The sequence below is a fragment of the Haplochromis burtoni genome, unplaced genomic scaffold (assembly GCF_018398535.1).
Source record: "Haplochromis burtoni strain Fernald_Lab_line unplaced genomic scaffold, NCSU_Asbu1 Contig_91, whole genome shotgun sequence".
In the NCBI taxonomy this organism is placed as follows: Eukaryota; Metazoa; Chordata; class Actinopteri; order Cichliformes; family Cichlidae; genus Haplochromis; species Haplochromis burtoni.
The window spans coordinates 1546641-1564618 of NW_024582452.1; the positions used below are offsets into that span (position 1 = coordinate 1546641).

The following is a 17978-nucleotide window of genomic DNA, read 5'->3' on the forward strand; positions in this document are numbered from 1 at the left end:
CTCCCTGAATTTTCTGGTAAAGCTGGGGTTCTCAACAGTGGACATATTTACTCTGAATGGCCCTGTTTTGTACCACGATGTTGGTATTTATGTTGCCACTGTTTACCCAAACCATGGCAATGTGTAATGGATTAAAAAGAGAACAATGATCCTGCAGTTTTCTTCCTCTAATTACAGGCTAAACCAGTATGTCTGGGGTCCTATTTTAACACCTGTGGATAACAAAACTACTGTGAAGACATGCATAGTTTATAATATTATTACTATCTTTTTGGGCATTTTTGTCTTTAATGCATAGTAAAGTAGTGAAGAAACACAGGGAAGCAGGGGGAGAGAGAGGGAGAAGGCATGCAGGAAAAGGCCTCGAACCAGGGCTACTGCACTCCAGCCATGTGGCACGTGGTCACCTGCTTTCCCACTCAGCTAAAATGACACCCTATAGGTTATGATAGGTTATTAACATCAGCAATTTAAACCTACTGTTAAAAAAATTGTAGATGTCTTAATTTTAAAATAAATCTTTTCACTTGTAGGCTACCGTTGTGTTTATGTCAGAATTCACTAATAAAGGCTATATTATCTTATCTTATGACATGACCGGTCTTGGACCCTAACATAACCTAACACAAAGAGGACAATGTACCAAACATGACTCAAAATATCACCCAGAATAGTAAAGGTGATCAGAGAGTGCATGCACAGCCACTCTTCCTCTGTGCTATCCTCATCAGCTATCTGAGGTAAGCTTATGTTTTATTTCTAACTTGCTTTCTGATTTCAGTAATTAGGATTGACTCCTCTTCTTAATTCCAGTTCATTTCATCTTCACACGTGTAAGTATCTGCTGGCCACTGTACAGCTGCATCCAACATGACTGTATCCATCTGAGCAGTTAGATGGAGAAGACTGAATGTTTACAGATTGCTGAGTTGACTGAAGTGGCAAATTGTCACTTCTGTCACCATCAGGGTCGACTGCTGGCTTGTAATCAGAGCAAAGGGTTTACAGCACACCTGCAGAGAAACTAATGCTTCCCATTGTTCTTAAAGTGACTTTAACTTGCTATTTGAAAGTGTTTGGAGAAACTCATGGGCTCATATTGAATTTGAGTTGTCACTTTTGACCTCTTCTAGTCGATTAAACGCATTTAGAGAGAAGCACTGAGAACACAACCACAAGTCTCTTGGAAGCTGTCTTCATCCACAAGCATTTCCTGGCTCCTTTCTCCTCTTCTTATTGTTAACTGTCAAGACTGATAACACTTTTTGTGTTGTTCTTACTGGAAATTGCAAGTAAAAACAGTGCAGTGTGGCATTTTTTCATAAGAACAAGTGGAATTGAATGAATGACTTCATTGCAAAGTAATGGTCATAATATCTATTACATGGCAATATTTTTTTTTAAGTAAAAAAGTTCCTAATTGCTTGCTTTAGTTGGAGAGGGATTTTGTTTTTAGCATTATAGCACTGAAATAGTTGGGTTTATTTTAATTAAATAGACACTGCTCAGTGATAGACTGTAGGGCGTACTCTGTCTCGACAACGACAGCTGGAGTCGGCTTTACAGCTGGGAAAGGAGTGAAAATGTTAGAATAAATCAAATCAAAGGTGAACGATTAAACCTGAAAATCACTTTTCCGTGGCTCGTGGCTTTGTTTGCTAAATGCAGAATAACAAAAAAGAATATCTAGAATATGACAAGCATTCACTCTGGACTAAATTCAGTTTGTCAGAAATGCCACTGACTGAATCATCGGTTAATTAGCACCGAGAGTCTCAAAACTAATGAGAAACACATGCCTGGTTTGGGTGTCTGTTGAAATTAATCAGACTGCAGTGAACTGTGTCAAATGTGACACAAGACGAATCAGACTAATCGAATTTTAATTTGTATTCAGTGTGACTACTTTTGATTAAAAGTACAATTAAGTAACTATATTCTAAGCATCCATTGCCTACTTCACATGTGCCCACACAGAATGATAGTCTATACAATGGTATACATTTCCTGCCAAACTGCACAGGTGCTTAATGTGCAACCCAACCTTCATTCTGACTAACCTTGGGTTCTCAGTGAGGTTAAGATGGCGTTTGATATCCAGCAAGGCTTCCTTAAGGAAGGTCAGCCTTTTGACTTCATGCTGCTGGCATTGGTCAAACACCTGCTCCATGCACTCCATGTACTGAGGAGTGCACTTGCTTAGCTCCTCCAGAGACTTCTCATACTTTTCTTTAGCCTGGAACAGAAACAAGAAAACACGGTGAGTCATCTACGGACAATAAACAGTGGAGAATAATCTCATATTGGGCCTTGGAGCAGCCCTGTCTGTAACTTCCTTCTGATAGACTGCCCCTTGCAAAGAGAACATTTGAACAGCAGTAGCATGGGGCTGCTCACAGAGCCAGAACTCCCCTCTTTTTGACATCAGACAGATCCAAGAATAGAAGCGAACTGTCTAAAACAGCAGTTTGAAGCCTGGCTCATAGGGATTACTTGCACACTCGTTGACCTAATTACTGGAAACCTTTGGTCAGAAAAATCAGGAAAAGCACAACAGGCCCACTTTAAGGTTATTACCTTCTGCGTATCCTGTTTGCATTTGTCCACTTTCTCGTGGAGTTTCTTCTGCTGGTCTGGTGTGACAGAAGCTTCAGTCTTGCCATTGGCCTCTCGGGCTGCAGCCAGCTTCTCCTCCTTGCAGGCCATGTGGTATGTTTTCTTAGCTGCCTCCATCTGTAGATTCAAACACGGACATTGCTAGTATCACAGATACAGAACATGATCTGATGGTTTGATTAAAGGAACACAAGAATAGCAACTATACAGTATAAAATAAAATAGGTAACTAATTTAATGTATTTGGTTAATTCTTCTATTTAGGACACTTCAAATCAGTAGTGAATGATATGTGCAATTTTCTCCAGCATGAATGGACGACCACTATTTGCTCTTCTTCATTGATTAGGAGCTCGCCTTAGGTTGTTGGTCTGGTACTTGTGCCAGGAACTGATATCAGTATACAAAGTTTCTCCCTAAGCAGGAAATCAAGACTTCATCCAGTGACGCATAGTTAATTAACTCACATAATGTTTATCCTCCTGAGACCCAGCCTATTCATTTATGTCCTCTGTAGTGGACACACAAATCATAGAAAGGTTAAACCAAAAGATACGTTTTTTCCCTCAGTTCCAGGAGGTTACTTGAAATGCTGCATGGGAATGAAAGTCATGCACAGTAGTTGAAGATTTAAAGAAAGAAATGTGCTAATATAACTACCATATATATGTCGTGTGCCACCATTTAATAAAGCAACTCTAGGACATGGTCTTCACAGATATCGTTTGGTTACTGTGACCACAACAACACATTAACACCTTTCGACCAGCGTCTGGCTAACCAGTGGATAAAAGTCCAGCATTCACTCTCTTTGATCATTTTAGCCTCCACCTATTTCTGAGGGTAATATCTGGCCCTTAACTCGCTAATGCTCTACTGCGTTCAGCATTTATTAACTTGCTCTATCTGCTATTTGAGCCTTTTCACTGATTTAAAAAAAAACTTTATTCAAACTACTAGAATAATAATGTTCCAACGTCAGCTGCTGAAACTAATAGCTAAGGCTATTTTAGATTAAAGTGATCTCTTTCACTCATCTTTTATCATCGTCATGTATATTTTGTGAATATATTTATTACTTTCTGTAATCCTGTTCCATTTTATAGAAAAGGGGTTAAATAATAACTTAGTCAATAGCAAATGGTCATAAAATCCTGCTTCAATGGCTAGCAATGTCTTGCTTCCGTATTGCTATCCCCATTATGATTACCATTTAAAGTTTAATAAAAGTGTGATGGATGGGCAGACGGTCCTGTAACCTTACAGAAAAATAATTTGCCCTCATCTTCCTCACCTCCTTGAGCTTTTTGGCCCATGGTTTCTGAGCCTTCTTGAACCCTTCCTCTGCCTCCTTGGCCTCTTTGAAGCCTCCAATCATTTGCTTATGATACGCTTCTTTCTGCCAGTTCTTCACTTTTTCAACATCTTCGTTAACGAGGTTGTTCTTCACCTCTTGGTGCAGCTCACTCACTCTCTCCGCCTCTGTCATCACAGCCAGCCATGCCCTTTCCACAGAGCCATACTGTGGACCTGCGAGTTGGATTTTTTTGTGATTCCAAGTAAAATTTCAGGGTAATATTACTCAGTGGAATAGTGAAAAACACATTGATCGCGGTACATTTGCACCTTCTTATCTTGTTGACACTTTAACAAAAGCTGACCTTTCTCAATGAGCTGTCTCCATCTCTTGGACCAGGCAGTTAGCTGATCACCATAGGCTTTCTCTATCTTGGCACGTTCCTGCAAGCAACCCATAAGGTCATTGCAGAGCCGATGGCCGTCATCGAATCTCTTGACAGCACGTTTGTAGTTCCCCACCTGAGGACAGAGAGCAACAAATGAAAGGACTTGTAACCAATATGCAATACATATATAACAACCATAGAAATATACAGAGCTCGGACATTTTTCCCCCTGAGAATAACTGAAGTGAAGACAGTTTGATATCTCTCTTGTAAATTTACTGAAAAATACAAAGAGTTTGAGAGACTGCAGTATGACTGAGTCCATCTTTTATGTACTGTTTACACATTCAACACAACATACATCAAAATGTGTCAGCAGCATTACAGAAACTACAGCAAATCCAAACAGCATTTAGGGATGCCCTTTAATCTGGAGAGTTGATAAAAAGTCTTCAAAAGAAAACATGCTTTAATACACAGTTTCACTAATAAACTGACAATTGAGTGTATGTTTCATGTATTGCATTATACAATATGCTACTCCATCCAAGCAGAAAGCTCCGGCCAACTTCATTATTTAATTAAAAATATCAAAGCTGTTATGCTACCTCGATGTTTATTTTATTGCATTTTCTTTTACATCTCACCCCCTTAACTTGGACTACCTTAAAAAAGCAGTGCCAGGCTGAGCGGCTCCGCCTCTTTTGTGCCTGCAGGGGGGTGTGCTCATGGTGCATGATGAAGGGAGAGGGGTTTACCAGTGCCTGTGCATGTGTAGTTATGCAATGACACGGGCTTGAGTTTGTGTGTGTGGATGAATGTGTTTTAGTGAGTGTATGTGTGTGGGTAGCTGCTTTAATCCTCTTGAGAGGCGTAACGCAGTCAGATACTCAGGGATAGATGACAAAGTAAAGACAGAAATATGACAGACTGTGTGTGGAATAGGTATAAACACATAGTCATATACAGCATAATACAAACACAGATCATGGAGTGCGTCTCTGATGTGCTCGCTGGCTGTAAAGCTGCACTCTGATTGGTCCTGACGTGAGCACGCATGTTTGGTTACTGTTTGAGATGGTAGCTGCAGGGAGGCCATGAGACAGGTGTTTAACGGTATGAGTTTTGTCCTATGTGACAGTTTGCCAAGTCACACCAACAACAACACGTTGGTGTACTGGTTGTACACATGAAAACACACCTGAGCCCCTCTGTTTGAGCCGCAAAACCATTCTGTGTGGATAAAACACAAGCCTTCCTGATGACAAAACATGAGGATACAGCATTTTTTATAGCATTGATAAACCATAAACTGACTCTAGCTGTGCTGCTAGTATTGAGGCGATATAGGCAGGTGCATGTGGTGAAAGGCTGCCTCAGAGAGGCTGATGACTGAGGCTCTTTGTCTGAGTCTCTGTGGCTAAGAGCCACAACACAAAGAAGACTCTGTACTGAGGGAATTCATTATCACTAAGTTGGGGGGGTTAAAGTGCAAACACACACACACACACACACAGACACACACACACACACACACACACACACACACACACACACACACACACACACAGTTGTGTTTCCACCAGGGGACAAAATTACTACTTGGCTAACTGTAACCCTTAACACAGTTTGTATGATCTAAAGCAAATTTGATTAACAGTGCATTCACTATTATAGAGAAATAATAAAACAAAAAATGCTGAGGAAGTGTCTCTACCAGATTTATATTAAACTCTTAGATTTTCAGCAAAGAAAAAGTTATTATGAAACTGGCCACAAGGAAATATGCTAATGTCCTTAACATTTATCTACTGACTTTATCCTCAGTATTAAAATTTGATTTTATGATAATGCTATTTAAAAATGTTTTTCTGTTCATAAAGAGGAAACTTTTATGATGCACTTTGGAGCAAAAGAAACACACCGTGCTAAAATGCAAATTAGCCTCCTATATTACTTTGCTCTCTGGTTTACAGCTTGTCTTAATGCATTACGTTTTGCCTTAAGCATGCCAGTTTGAATTCCCTTGCTGGTGAAAGGTTCATAAACAAACCTGCCTTACTTTTCCTCATACTTCATAATTTGTGTGTAATAAATTTGCTTATTTATTTTGAGTGCTCTGACTGCTGTACTTCCATCATATTAGACGAAGGCGTTTTGAAGCAGTCATCAAACTACTGCTCAAAATGACCCCTCTTTTGCAGGGTTTGAAGTCCATACTGAAGTCATCAGTATTTTTCCACTATACGAAGATGATGAAGCGTATATAATGGGTAGATATAAGAGAGTCTAATTTAACTTTTGGCACTAAAGCAAAAAGCATCAAACCCTTCTTTAAAATGGACAGCACAAGTGGCCCTCTGGCTAGAAACTCAATGGGGACGGCTATCAAACAGCCTCATTAAGATGTGACGCATTTACTTCTAAGAACAGTTTCATGATTTCACTGATAGCATTGCTTGATTTCAGAAGCCAAATCAATAGAAATGGAGGGTGAGAGGTTTTGGTACAATTTGAAAATCCATGAGAACAGATATGACGGTGGCTTTACCTCCCAGAAGCTGTCCATGGTGTCGTCACCACCTGCACATTCATCGTAGGAGCCAGACATTTTCCTGGATGAAGCGAAGCACTCTAATGACTAAACCTGTCCTCTGCAGAAGAGCTGGGTTCCTCATGCACTGAAGAAGGCAAAAGAGAACAACAATAATGAGAGACAGCGACACCACAAGAAAGCAAAAACTTTAGTTAAAAACACGGCCGAGCTGGACTTAGTGTAACAAAACTATGACAATTTATTTTCCTGGTAACTCAAAAGAATCTTTCAAGGTAGGGTTTCTATCTGAGACGTTTATAATAATGAGGTAAAAATAGTCTTCTCCGCCATGCACTGTGCCCTGAGGAATGAGAAGGGGGTTCTTAGATTGGTGTGTCCTAGAAAAGACATCACAGTGAGTGGAGCGTCACACAGCTCGATTCTTCCACAGTGAAAACCCCCATTCCTTTGACACATTAAATCTGAGAATTAGCTGTCACACATACACACTACACATAGTTACACAGTTTAGCTGCCTGGAAATGCACCTTGTGTGTACATATAGTATCAATCAATCAATCAATCAATCTTTATTTATAAAGCACTTTTCATACAAAGAAAATGTAGCACAAAGTGCTTTACATAGTTAAAAGCAGCCCACCCCACCCTCCAACTCACTCCCCACACTCTCAATACACATATATCCCCCCACCCCCACCCACACACACATACACACACGCGCACACTTAAAGAGTAAAAATTGGGCTGGACTCGCATGAGCCAAGTGAGGAAACACTATAACAGGGAGCCGTCTGCACCGGGAGCCGGTCACAGACCGCAGCCTCCAGGCTGGGCACACAGCAGGAGGGAGGCAAAGGAGCCCCCCAGCCAGGCTGAGAGGACCCCAGAGACCCAGCAGCCACGGTCAATCACAGCCCCGGTGCAGAGAGCGCCCTCCGAGGAAACACTGGAGATATGATGCAATACGATATATATAGGGTAAAATGATAAAATAAATAAGAACAGGATACAATATAAATATAAATAGAATAAGAAGATTAAAAAATGAATAAGAATAAAATCAAGCAAATATTAGGTAAATCCTAAATTAATAATAGAATAACAGGATAGAATAAATAAGCATAAAATAAATAAACGCTAAGTAAAAGCTAAATTAAAAAGGTGGGTCTTGAGCCTGTTCTTAAAAACATGTACGTTCTCTGCGGCCCTGAGCTCCTCCGGCAGGCTGTTCCACAGACGAGGACCATACCACTGAAAAGCTGCCTCTCCGTGAGTATGTGTCCTGACTTTAGGTACAATCAAAAGGCCAGTACCAGAGGACCTCAGGGTCCGCGAGGGTTCGTATGGTAAAAGCAGATCTGAGAGATAAGAATCATGTAATTAACGCCCTAAAATAGAATGGAAACAAGATCAACACTCCTATTTATACATCTGAATGCGTTCTTTAATTAAGTTGTTTGATTGCTGATTGCATAGTAAGGTGTACATAACACAGTTCCTCAAGTATTTAAGGTGATTGATATTTATTTGTTTGACATTCACTCAATACCCTACCACAGAGGTGCAAGCAGAAGAAACTGCTGGCCATTATATTGGTATTGAACTCTGTTTGAAACCTAATCTATTTTGTCCTCATGACTAATGTCTTTCCTTTGACAGAGAGCTCTTCATAGCGCTGCAACAGCCGGTATGACAATGAAATTTATAGCCTCCCCTGCCACGGTTTCTTGGGTCTTTATAATTACAGTGGATTTAATTATTATCTAATTCTGTATGTGGCCCAACAGAGCAAAACACAACTTTTAACACTACTAACACTTTTAATTAAAATGATAAAGAGTTTTGTAAATTATTATTAAGGAAGGGTGTGATTAATTGATTCTTAGTCTGCACAGTCCAACCTGAGAGAGGCAAAGCATGAATAGGGCATGGTGGTACATGTGATACACGCTTTATTGTGATATCGGGTTGGATGGTTAGGTATGCTAACTATAGGTCAGAGCAGATGAAGGATGAGTTGTGGCCATTTCAGAGAATAAACTGACTCAGCGCTCTGCAGCTGGCTGCATCACAAGGAGTATTATGTTCAAACAGTAGCCTAGCCCTTCATGCTTCATCCTTCAACCTCCATCTGCTGTCAAGAACAAATTAATTCCTGCAACAACCTTCATCCTTGGAATGACTCATAAAAAACAGCTTTCTGTATTTGGCTCGACTTGAACTGGCCTGACCTCACTTTCTATATTAACAACATAAACAACGTAATTTTCGCTGTGAGAGGCTTCAAACCACAAGATCAAGTCATACAAGGAAAGGATTGTCAGTAGTAACTTTTTTTTTCACAGAAAGTCTCGACATGAACACATTATCAGGGAGTTCAACAACACATTTGCACCCTGCGTGACTGAGTCTGCTGCCAGTTCAGTCAGTGTTTCTACAGACGACAGATAACTGATTTAGCCAAGCTGTATTCATCAAAGCCCTTGGTTACTATCACCAGGCTTACGCCAGTCTTTGAGGCTCTTCTGCAGTCAAGGCTTTCATTCATTGACTATTATCAAGAGTGCACTCTCTGCTGGTTGCAAAACAAGTGAGCTATTCTAGGAGTTAGCAATTTCACTGTCACAGACTGGATTGAAGACAACTTGAGCCTTTCAGATGCAGCGAACAGTTCCAGGGGGGGAAAAGGTGCAATGTCTTCTTTCTGAGTGAGTGACACATTTCACAACTGCACATATATATACACACAGCTTTTTTTTGTTGTTGTTTTATGGATTTAAATACTTACAGAACTACTGAATGTTGTTAAACCTGTGCAGTGGTTCAAGATAGACATGACATTATACTTCATGTTTTCCCATCCAAGGCCAAGAAAAAAAAAAGTACTGCCTAAGCACTACCACCAATAAGTTTGTTCAGTCAGTGCTGCTTGTATTCCTTAAAATAGGGGATAAACTATGTGAAATAAGACACACAAAGCTTTTAATGCATTGACATGCAAAGTGTGTTTGCCAAAACGTAGAAGACGAATGGTAAAAAATGCAAAGACTTGACTTACCACCCTCATAATAAAGATATTGAAGAAAGAAAAATATTACATTAGCATGATTGTCATTTTGAGTATGAATCAGCTTTATTACAGCTAATGACTTAAACTGGTTGGGAAAACAGATGCCTTAGAGCAGGGGTGTCGAACTCCAGGCCTCGAGGGCCGGTGTCCTGCAGGTTTTAGATCTCACCCTGTTTTAACACACCTGAATCAAATGATTAGTTAGGCTTCTGGAGAACTTTAAGTCATGTTGAAGAGGTAATTTAGCCATTTAAATCAGCTGCGTTAGATCAAAGACACATCTAAAACCTGCAGGACACCGGCCCTCGAGGCCTGGAGTTCGACACCTGTGCCGTAGAGGAATATGAGACAGGAGTGTAAAGTTCCACCAGCGATTTTCCCATATATGCAGTATGTTATGTGATATTGTACAGCTTGCAGTACTTTCTGTGAAAAGTGTGATCAGCAGGGGAACACCCACAGTAACCCACTTCTCAAAACTGAGGACAGCTTCCATTTCTGTCAGTCCATGTGACACAGAGAAAATATGTCAGCCACGCTCACCACTTGCCCAACAAATACAAGGACTTTTAGTATTTTACAATAGATGCCAGCCACACCCAGCATAACTGAATGCTGTCCATGACAACGAAAAGACTCCAATTACCCCTCTGTCCTTGTCACAAACAAGGAACTCAATCTCTGACAAGATCCTCTTTCTTTATGTTTGGAAATTGTGAGCACTTTCGTTGACATGTGAGAATACTGATTATATTCTGATGTCCGCACATGAACCATTACCTCATGCCCTTAGCTTAACTGTCATTAGCTTATGGTAAATGGGAGGGTTGGCCTAACTGAGAACAGCTAGGTAAGAGGTAGCTTCACTGTTAGATAACAAATTCCAGATATCAGCACATTTAATGCTCAACTAAGGCTTGACACTTTTAACTTTTTAAAAATGTGCTAAATTCCAAGTTTAGAATTGACATGTAATCATTTTAGTCCTTTTCAGCGAACCATCTTCATGCTATGCATGCATGCATACAGTGCTGTGAAAAGGCATTTGTTCACTTCCTTGTTTGTTAGTTTTTTTTCCATATTTTTCACACTTTTATGTTTTAGATCAGACAAATTTTAATATTAGACAAAGATAATCTGGATGCATTAGAACAATTTCACTGATTAAGGGGAAAAAGGTATACAAACCTACCTGGACCTATGTGTACTTTTTTAGTTCCACATCTCGATCTGATTACTATTAGACTTGTTGAATCAAGAAATTACTTAAATAGAACCTGTCTGACAAAGTTAAGTAGGCTAAAAGGTCTCAAAAAGCAGCACATCAGACCAAGATCTCAAACAGCTGAGTCACTGACATCTATCAGTCTGGAAAGAGTTATAAAGACATTTTTACGTCTTTGTGAATCAAGTGAACCAGGATGAAAGCCATTATCCACAAAGAGAGAAAACTTAAAACAGAGCTGAATCTTCCTAGGATTGGTCAGCCTACCAAAATTACTCCAAAAGAACATTGACGACTCATCTAGGAGGTCACAAAAGAGCCCAACACAGCATTTCATTAAAAGAGCACCATAACAACAGTCAAACATGGTGGTGGAATTGTGATGGTCTGGGGCTGCTTTGCTGCTTCGAGAGCTGACCGACGATTGTAATTGATGGAATCAACGATTCTGTTTTCTACCTAAAAATCCAGAAGGACAATGTCCAGCTGTCACTTCATGCCGTGAAGCTCAAGCACACTCAGGTTATGCTGCAGGACAATGATCCGAAACACACCAACAATTCCACCTCTGAATGGCTCAGAGAAATAACAACATGACGGTTTTGAAGGGACCTAGTCAAATTCTAGACTTTAAACCTGATTGAGATACTATAGCATGACCTAAACAGGTCATTCATGCACAAAAACGTTTCAGCATGGCTGAATTACAACATCCTGCAAAGTGAGTCAAAATTCCTCCACACCAACGTGAAAGACTTTCAAGGTATTGCAAATGCTTGACTGCAATTCTTGTTGTCAAGGGTGAGACAGCCAGTTACTTTTTCACACAGGGTAAGTTAGGTTTGGACAGAGTTGATAAATTGAATTATTATTTAAAAACTGCATTTTGTATTTACTCAAGTTACCTCTGTCTGTTACTAACATTTTTTGATGATTTGAATCGTGTGAGGGGGAAATTCCTTTTCCATAGCACTGTATATGAACACAAGAAGAGCAAAAGGGCAGACTTCACTTTCTAAATCAACATGCAAACGTGCATTTATGTTTAATGAAGTTAAATCCATACACTGTAAACAGTCAACTTTATGATGCAAGACAACCTCATGCAGCTCAAAATTTAAGTAGCCCTAAAGTAGCAGTTCTTAATCCTAGCAGCCAAGAAAGGCCATTGGTCCAGCACCCTGTCCCACAGCCAAGTCACCCAATAAGCTTTGGCATCAGTGACTACAATACCTAGTGACATCAAAGCCAGTTAAGCTCTGGCACAATACCAGTGTCCCACCTCATAGCCAAACATGGAACACTAATTCAATATTACACAATGTTAATGATTAGAAAGTATTAGAGGTAATTCCACAAGCATGTTCACAAATTCCTTCAGACATCCAGGAGCGTCGCTGTAGTCAAAAATGTCTGAGGCATTGTTTTTAGTATTTATGACAGGCAAGAACTTTGAAGTGAGTTTAATTATTAAACAAAACACATAAAGAAAGTAATAAAATGATATTGGTGAACATTTTATGCCCAAGAACTCAAACGTCATCAGCGTAAACTTAGAAGGTCCAGCAGCACAAAGAGAATACATGACAGAAAATTCACAGTTTTGGTCCACTGTGAGAGTGCTCTGTGTCCCAAGAGACAGAGGGGCTTATACTCCAGTTATTGAGGTTAATCCACCTGAGTGGCTGTGAACACACCTCTCATTCCCTTGTGATTTAACTGGGAGGAATGTTACAGAAAAAAACTAAACTGTAGCATCATGGTAAGCTTGGTACAGATGGTGCTAAATGAAGGCTTGTATAATAACTTAACACCCAAAGCATAGCAACACACACAAAGAAATATTACAACAATAATAGCTGTTTTGTGCAAATCCATTTGAATGTGTCTTGCACATTGAAAATCACAAACAACCCACACACTGAAAAAAACAACAAAAAAACCCGCTGACAAAGCAATCCGTTTTGTAATCTTAATGTTTTTGAAACCTGTTTTGATTGTGGACAAAAAAAGGACATAACTGAGTGCTACAATCCAGCCTTCTGCATATTCACGTACCATGTTTGACTCCATCACTGCAAAAGAAAAAAGAAAACCAATATCCAAATTTGAAAACACAGCGCAGCTCCTTAAAACAGCAAACTCCTTAAACTGTAGTCCAAATATGTCCTTTACATCAGCTCTTAAAACGATAAACGATATGTTGCAAATTTTATTTCTGCAGCTTTGACCTCTGTGGCCGAAGTAAACCCAGAGAGGACGATAAGTCTGACCAAACCAGCGTGTCTCAGAGGCTGAGGGATAATCCCGCAGTGTGCCATTTGAATAGCTTTAGAGGGGGAGGGAGTTCATGAGCAAGAAGAGCAAAGAGGCGGGTAGGACAAGTGAGACAGAAAGACGAGAAGTGTGAAGAGGAATTTATTGTTGATGAAACATATATTGTACACCAACAGGACAGCGCTATTGTGAGACTCCACATTTGTCAGTTTTGTTTTGTTTTTTCCCAAGGAGTTAACTTTTACCAGCATTACAAATGCATTGCTGACACACCATGGCTCAGCACTCCTGTTTACAGTAACATAACACACGTGAAACCAGCCTGTACCTCATGAGCAGAAACTGCTTCCAAGAGAATTAAAGAAAACTGCTGATCCAAGTGTCACAAATGTTCTTAATGCAGTCAGAAGGCCCACTGTTGACAAGCCTTTTAAAGCACTGAATGGGAACCACAGCAAACATGTAAGCTTGTTACAGTAAGAAGATTTCAGCGAGATGAACTAACTTTACTCCAGCACATTACCAAGCCATCTCTTTCCACTCTGAATATAGACAATGGCATTTCAGAAAGGCAAAGTTGGTTACCCGAAATGAATTCAGTAACAGTTTCGCGCTCTACAGTAATAAAAACGACTAATATCTTAAATCGAAGAAACTAATAAAAGCAGCAGCTTGTGTTTTCATATGCAGTTGGTTTTTGTTAAACTATGGTTGTTGACTGTGTTTGATTGAGCTCAGCATGCCATCCCCTTCTACTGACTGAGTAAAAGAGGACGCATGAGAAGAAAGGGAGGCCTTTCACTGAGAGAGAGAGTGACGCGGACTGAGAATGAGGAGAAGAGAAGAGGAGATGGAGCTCCAGATGGAGATAGGGAGGGACGTGTTAGGAGAAATGAGAAGGGACAAAGGCTGGGAGAAAGTGCAGCACGGTCAGGACAAAGTGAGGGGCTGGTCAAGCAGCTAGGCTGTTCTCGAGCGAAATAGAGAGAGAGCCACGGAGCCAGAACGGCAGCTGACGGTACAAAGATGTGATTCATCTCACGGTGCAGCACAGCATAAGCAGGCTGGTGGATGTTGCCAGGAGACAGAGCTGCCTAGTGCAGACTTCACACACGTCGTAACAGCCGAGGCTGTCGTTATAAGCCAGCCATGTGACCGATGCTTTAGACAAAAGCAAGAAGGCTGGTTCGGTGACGCTCTGTCAGCTGTCCATCCAATAGCCAAGTTGTAGGAAGTCCCTGAGTGTTAGCGCCAGTGTACACAAGAGGGTAACTCGAGGAGACCAGTGGTGCACTGAACTGAAATGGAGAGAAGAGACCTTAAAGAAACAGCACGCAAAACAAGGCAGAGCAATAGACTGAAAGACAAACAGGAAGGGAGGAAAAACCAGCGAGGATGGAAGGTGAGGAGAGTCTTATTTCGTATTCATCAGCTGAACATAAAATGCTGTGAGCCCTAGCAGCGCTCGCTGAAGCATGGAATAGGAGAGTCAAATGTAAACTGACATGTTGATCCAAATGGGGAGTGTGCAGCAGTATTTGGGGATGAAACACCCTTCATGTTCCACTGTTTTGGCTAACGGCTAACATGGCCACTGGAAAAAAAAGCAGCTGAAACTGCAAAATATTAACAGAATTTTCCTTCTGACGAAAAGGAGGAAAATTATGACAGAGATGAGCTACACAAACATTTTTTTATGTACAAATTCTTGTTCTTATGTACGTAAACATCACTCAGACTTGTGCTACTGCATTGCTGATGTCTTTGCAAAACTGGAGCTTTGTCTGAAAATGCATATCTTAAGCATAAGTATGTAGACACTGACAAGTATGGCTTAGAAGGTACATTGGAATACGTGGGCTGTGTACTCACAGTGCTCAAAATGTTGGCAATGGCACACTATACTTATATAATGTATCCATCCTGGGGCTATATGATAAATGGAAAGAGCACTGAAAAAGATTCAGCTATGTGTCACTGACAGTGCCAATGCTAGATAGCTAAAGTGGCAGATTTTTCCAGGAATAAAGTCAGATGTGATGTGGAATTACTGGTGTTTATTTTTTGCTAAACTGACTTTTTTACTGTAACAGAATTTAGTATTAGTAAACCTAGTGTACCGTGTGAAACTATGTACTATTTTGTCAAGCTTTTGGAAGCTGCTAATCTCTGGAACTGTGGTTGAACAGGTTGTTGTATTATTTAATGTATATAGTATAAGTGTATTTAGCATGACTTTTTAAGAACACCTTTATGTTTTATTGTAAAGCACTTTGGTTTTACATGTGCTATAGAAAGACAATTACTTATTTATTTACATTGTGGAATTTTAGAGTTAACTTTCTGTCATTTACAAGGATAACGGGCATTATTCATGAGTCGGAGATCTAACTTTATCGCACTGATTCTTCTCATTTCACACAACTAACTAAAACTGCAATCAAATCGAGTGTTTAGTAAGCCTTGTAAATATATTATTTAAGTTATTATATTTATATATTGTTTAATTTAGTTCAGTCTGTTACTGTTCTTATTGTCTTGTAGCAACTCTAACCACACAATTAGTAAAGGATTCTGATTCTCATAACCAATAAAATTGAACTGACTAGACTTGAACTACAATTGAATTAACAGCTATCAGCATATTTTTCAAAATAAAATAAAGCACAAGTATCAACTTTATTATGGTGCAAGATAAACTCTTTAGGAGTACTCTTCTAGGAACAACAATTTTTCAGCCTGGAAGAAACATAGTCTTAGCCAGCCAACTTAGCCAGTGTCAAATCATAATGTCATTTTACCTTTCCTGTCGGGCACAACAACAACAACGCATGCCCCCCAATGATTATTTAATACCTAAAAAGGAGCTACTTCAACAACCTTCACCAAAAGCCAATATTTGGCAAAAAATATGCAAGAATACTGTTTCTGCTACACTTGGTACCAACAAACTTGTTTCTCTACTTCAAGCACAACTGGGCTATTAAGGAGGGAATTCTAGTGATGCACAACCCCAATGTAAACAATGACTCCACCGAGCATTGCTGGAACACTTGCTAAATGCACTACATGTGACATAAAGAAGAAACAGTGGATGAAGTACATGGTGGTAAAGGAGTGCTTTAAGCCACCGGGTAAAGCACTCAAGCCAAGATAGAATATCCCAGGTAGAAAATATCTTTCAGGTTTTAATTTTATTAGATGACAATATTTTTCAGGATCCTGAAGAGTTACAAAGGAAACTAAACAATTCTTTTCTACTTCACATTTCAACTGAAAAACACCACCTAGGTTACTTTTGTACTTACATTTGACTTATACTGAGCCACTGCATATAATGCTTGGTCATTACTATTGCACTATAATGCTGCTGCTGGCACCTTGAGGCAATAGATTCACACTTCGAATGAGGTAGTCTGCCATCAATGAGAGTCGCTAATTGGAAAAGAAGGACAGAAATGCCCTTCATGTTGTTTGCACTAATTAATGCTGCTGCCTGTGAGCTGCAGTCAAAGATAAAACATTTCATAGTATTTCATAATATCATCATTGCAAAGGTCCTTGAATTACTCCAATAAAATTTTGAGGTTATATCGACCCTATTGTGTTCTTATTGTGGCTAAACACCAGCAATGTTTCATTCATAGTTTCATCAGAAAGTATAAAATCAGAAAGCAAAACATCTCTTGTCTATTGGGGACAAAATAACTACCAGAAAGTAATGAAGGAAGGAATCTGCTTCATCCTAACCTACTGTGATGAGGGCAGACCTGACTCTTATACCCTGAAGCAACAGAATGCTGCTTTCAATCTGTCACCAGCATCAAACTCATCAAATATTCTTCCAATTAATTTGTGTTCATAACCGCAGAGCAGTTACTTATCACCAGCTTCAGATTTCTTTATCTGATCCCAGAAGCTACATACTATGAAGTAAAATCTAAGTCCCTGCTGGCCTTTGCTTGCGCAGAGCAGCTGCACGGGTCATCAAACATGCACGGGATGACTCAGCTATCTGATGTGCTCTGTGCTATTGCACAAGAATACAGTTTCTGCATAACTTCTGGATGGATTATATGATTTTAAATCAATATCTATTGTGTGCATAATAGTGTGAATCAGCCAGATTTTTTATTGTTCAGCTACCGGAACAGAAGCTCACACAGTAGTTCCTAAGCAGTGAAATGTGACTAATGCAAAAGAATTATTAAAATTTTACAGTGATTTTATATGGAATTTTTCTCTCTCTTCCCCCACCCACAGGGAGGGCAGAGGTTATTGCCATCTACAGGTCACATGGAGCTGTTAGGGACTGAGAGGGGTAGATGCTGACATACCAATGCTGCCTGTTATATGACAGCCAACTGTGTGTCAGTTTCAAACAGTTTAAAACAGGATTCGGGTTCAATTTTTACACATAGTTTCAATTTCACCACAGAGGGAAGGTAATGCCTCTCTCAGTGAGACTAATTTGCAAAGCACAAAAGAAACAAAAGCTATTAACAATATTTTTAGCAAAGAAAAATATCTGTTTCAAAAAGTGAATTA

At 39.8% G+C, this 17978-nt stretch overlaps 1 protein-coding gene across 3 annotated transcripts in view; it reads right to left on the bottom strand.

Annotated features, from left to right (window-relative positions):
* Nucleotides 1-17978, bottom strand: part of LOC102311157 (protein kinase C and casein kinase substrate in neurons protein 1) — a 36648-nt gene that overhangs the window by 5897 nt on the left and 12773 nt on the right. For 2 of the 3 annotated variants that reach the window (XM_005926228.3, XM_042222690.1), the window contains exons 2-6: nucleotides 6853-6982; nucleotides 4278-4434; nucleotides 3911-4146; nucleotides 2578-2733; nucleotides 2061-2236 (exon numbers count right to left, since the gene is read on the bottom strand). In XM_005926228.3, the coding sequence (XP_005926290.1) occupies nucleotides 2061-2236; nucleotides 2578-2733; nucleotides 3911-4146; nucleotides 4278-4434; nucleotides 6853-6912 (785 nt within the window). In that variant the 5' untranslated portion in view covers nucleotides 6913-6982. Of the gene's footprint in view, nucleotides 1-2060; nucleotides 2237-2577; nucleotides 2734-3910; nucleotides 4147-4277; nucleotides 4435-6852; nucleotides 6983-13211; nucleotides 13457-17978 lie in introns of those variants that run through there. The other variant, XM_005926229.3, reaches the window with a different exon arrangement.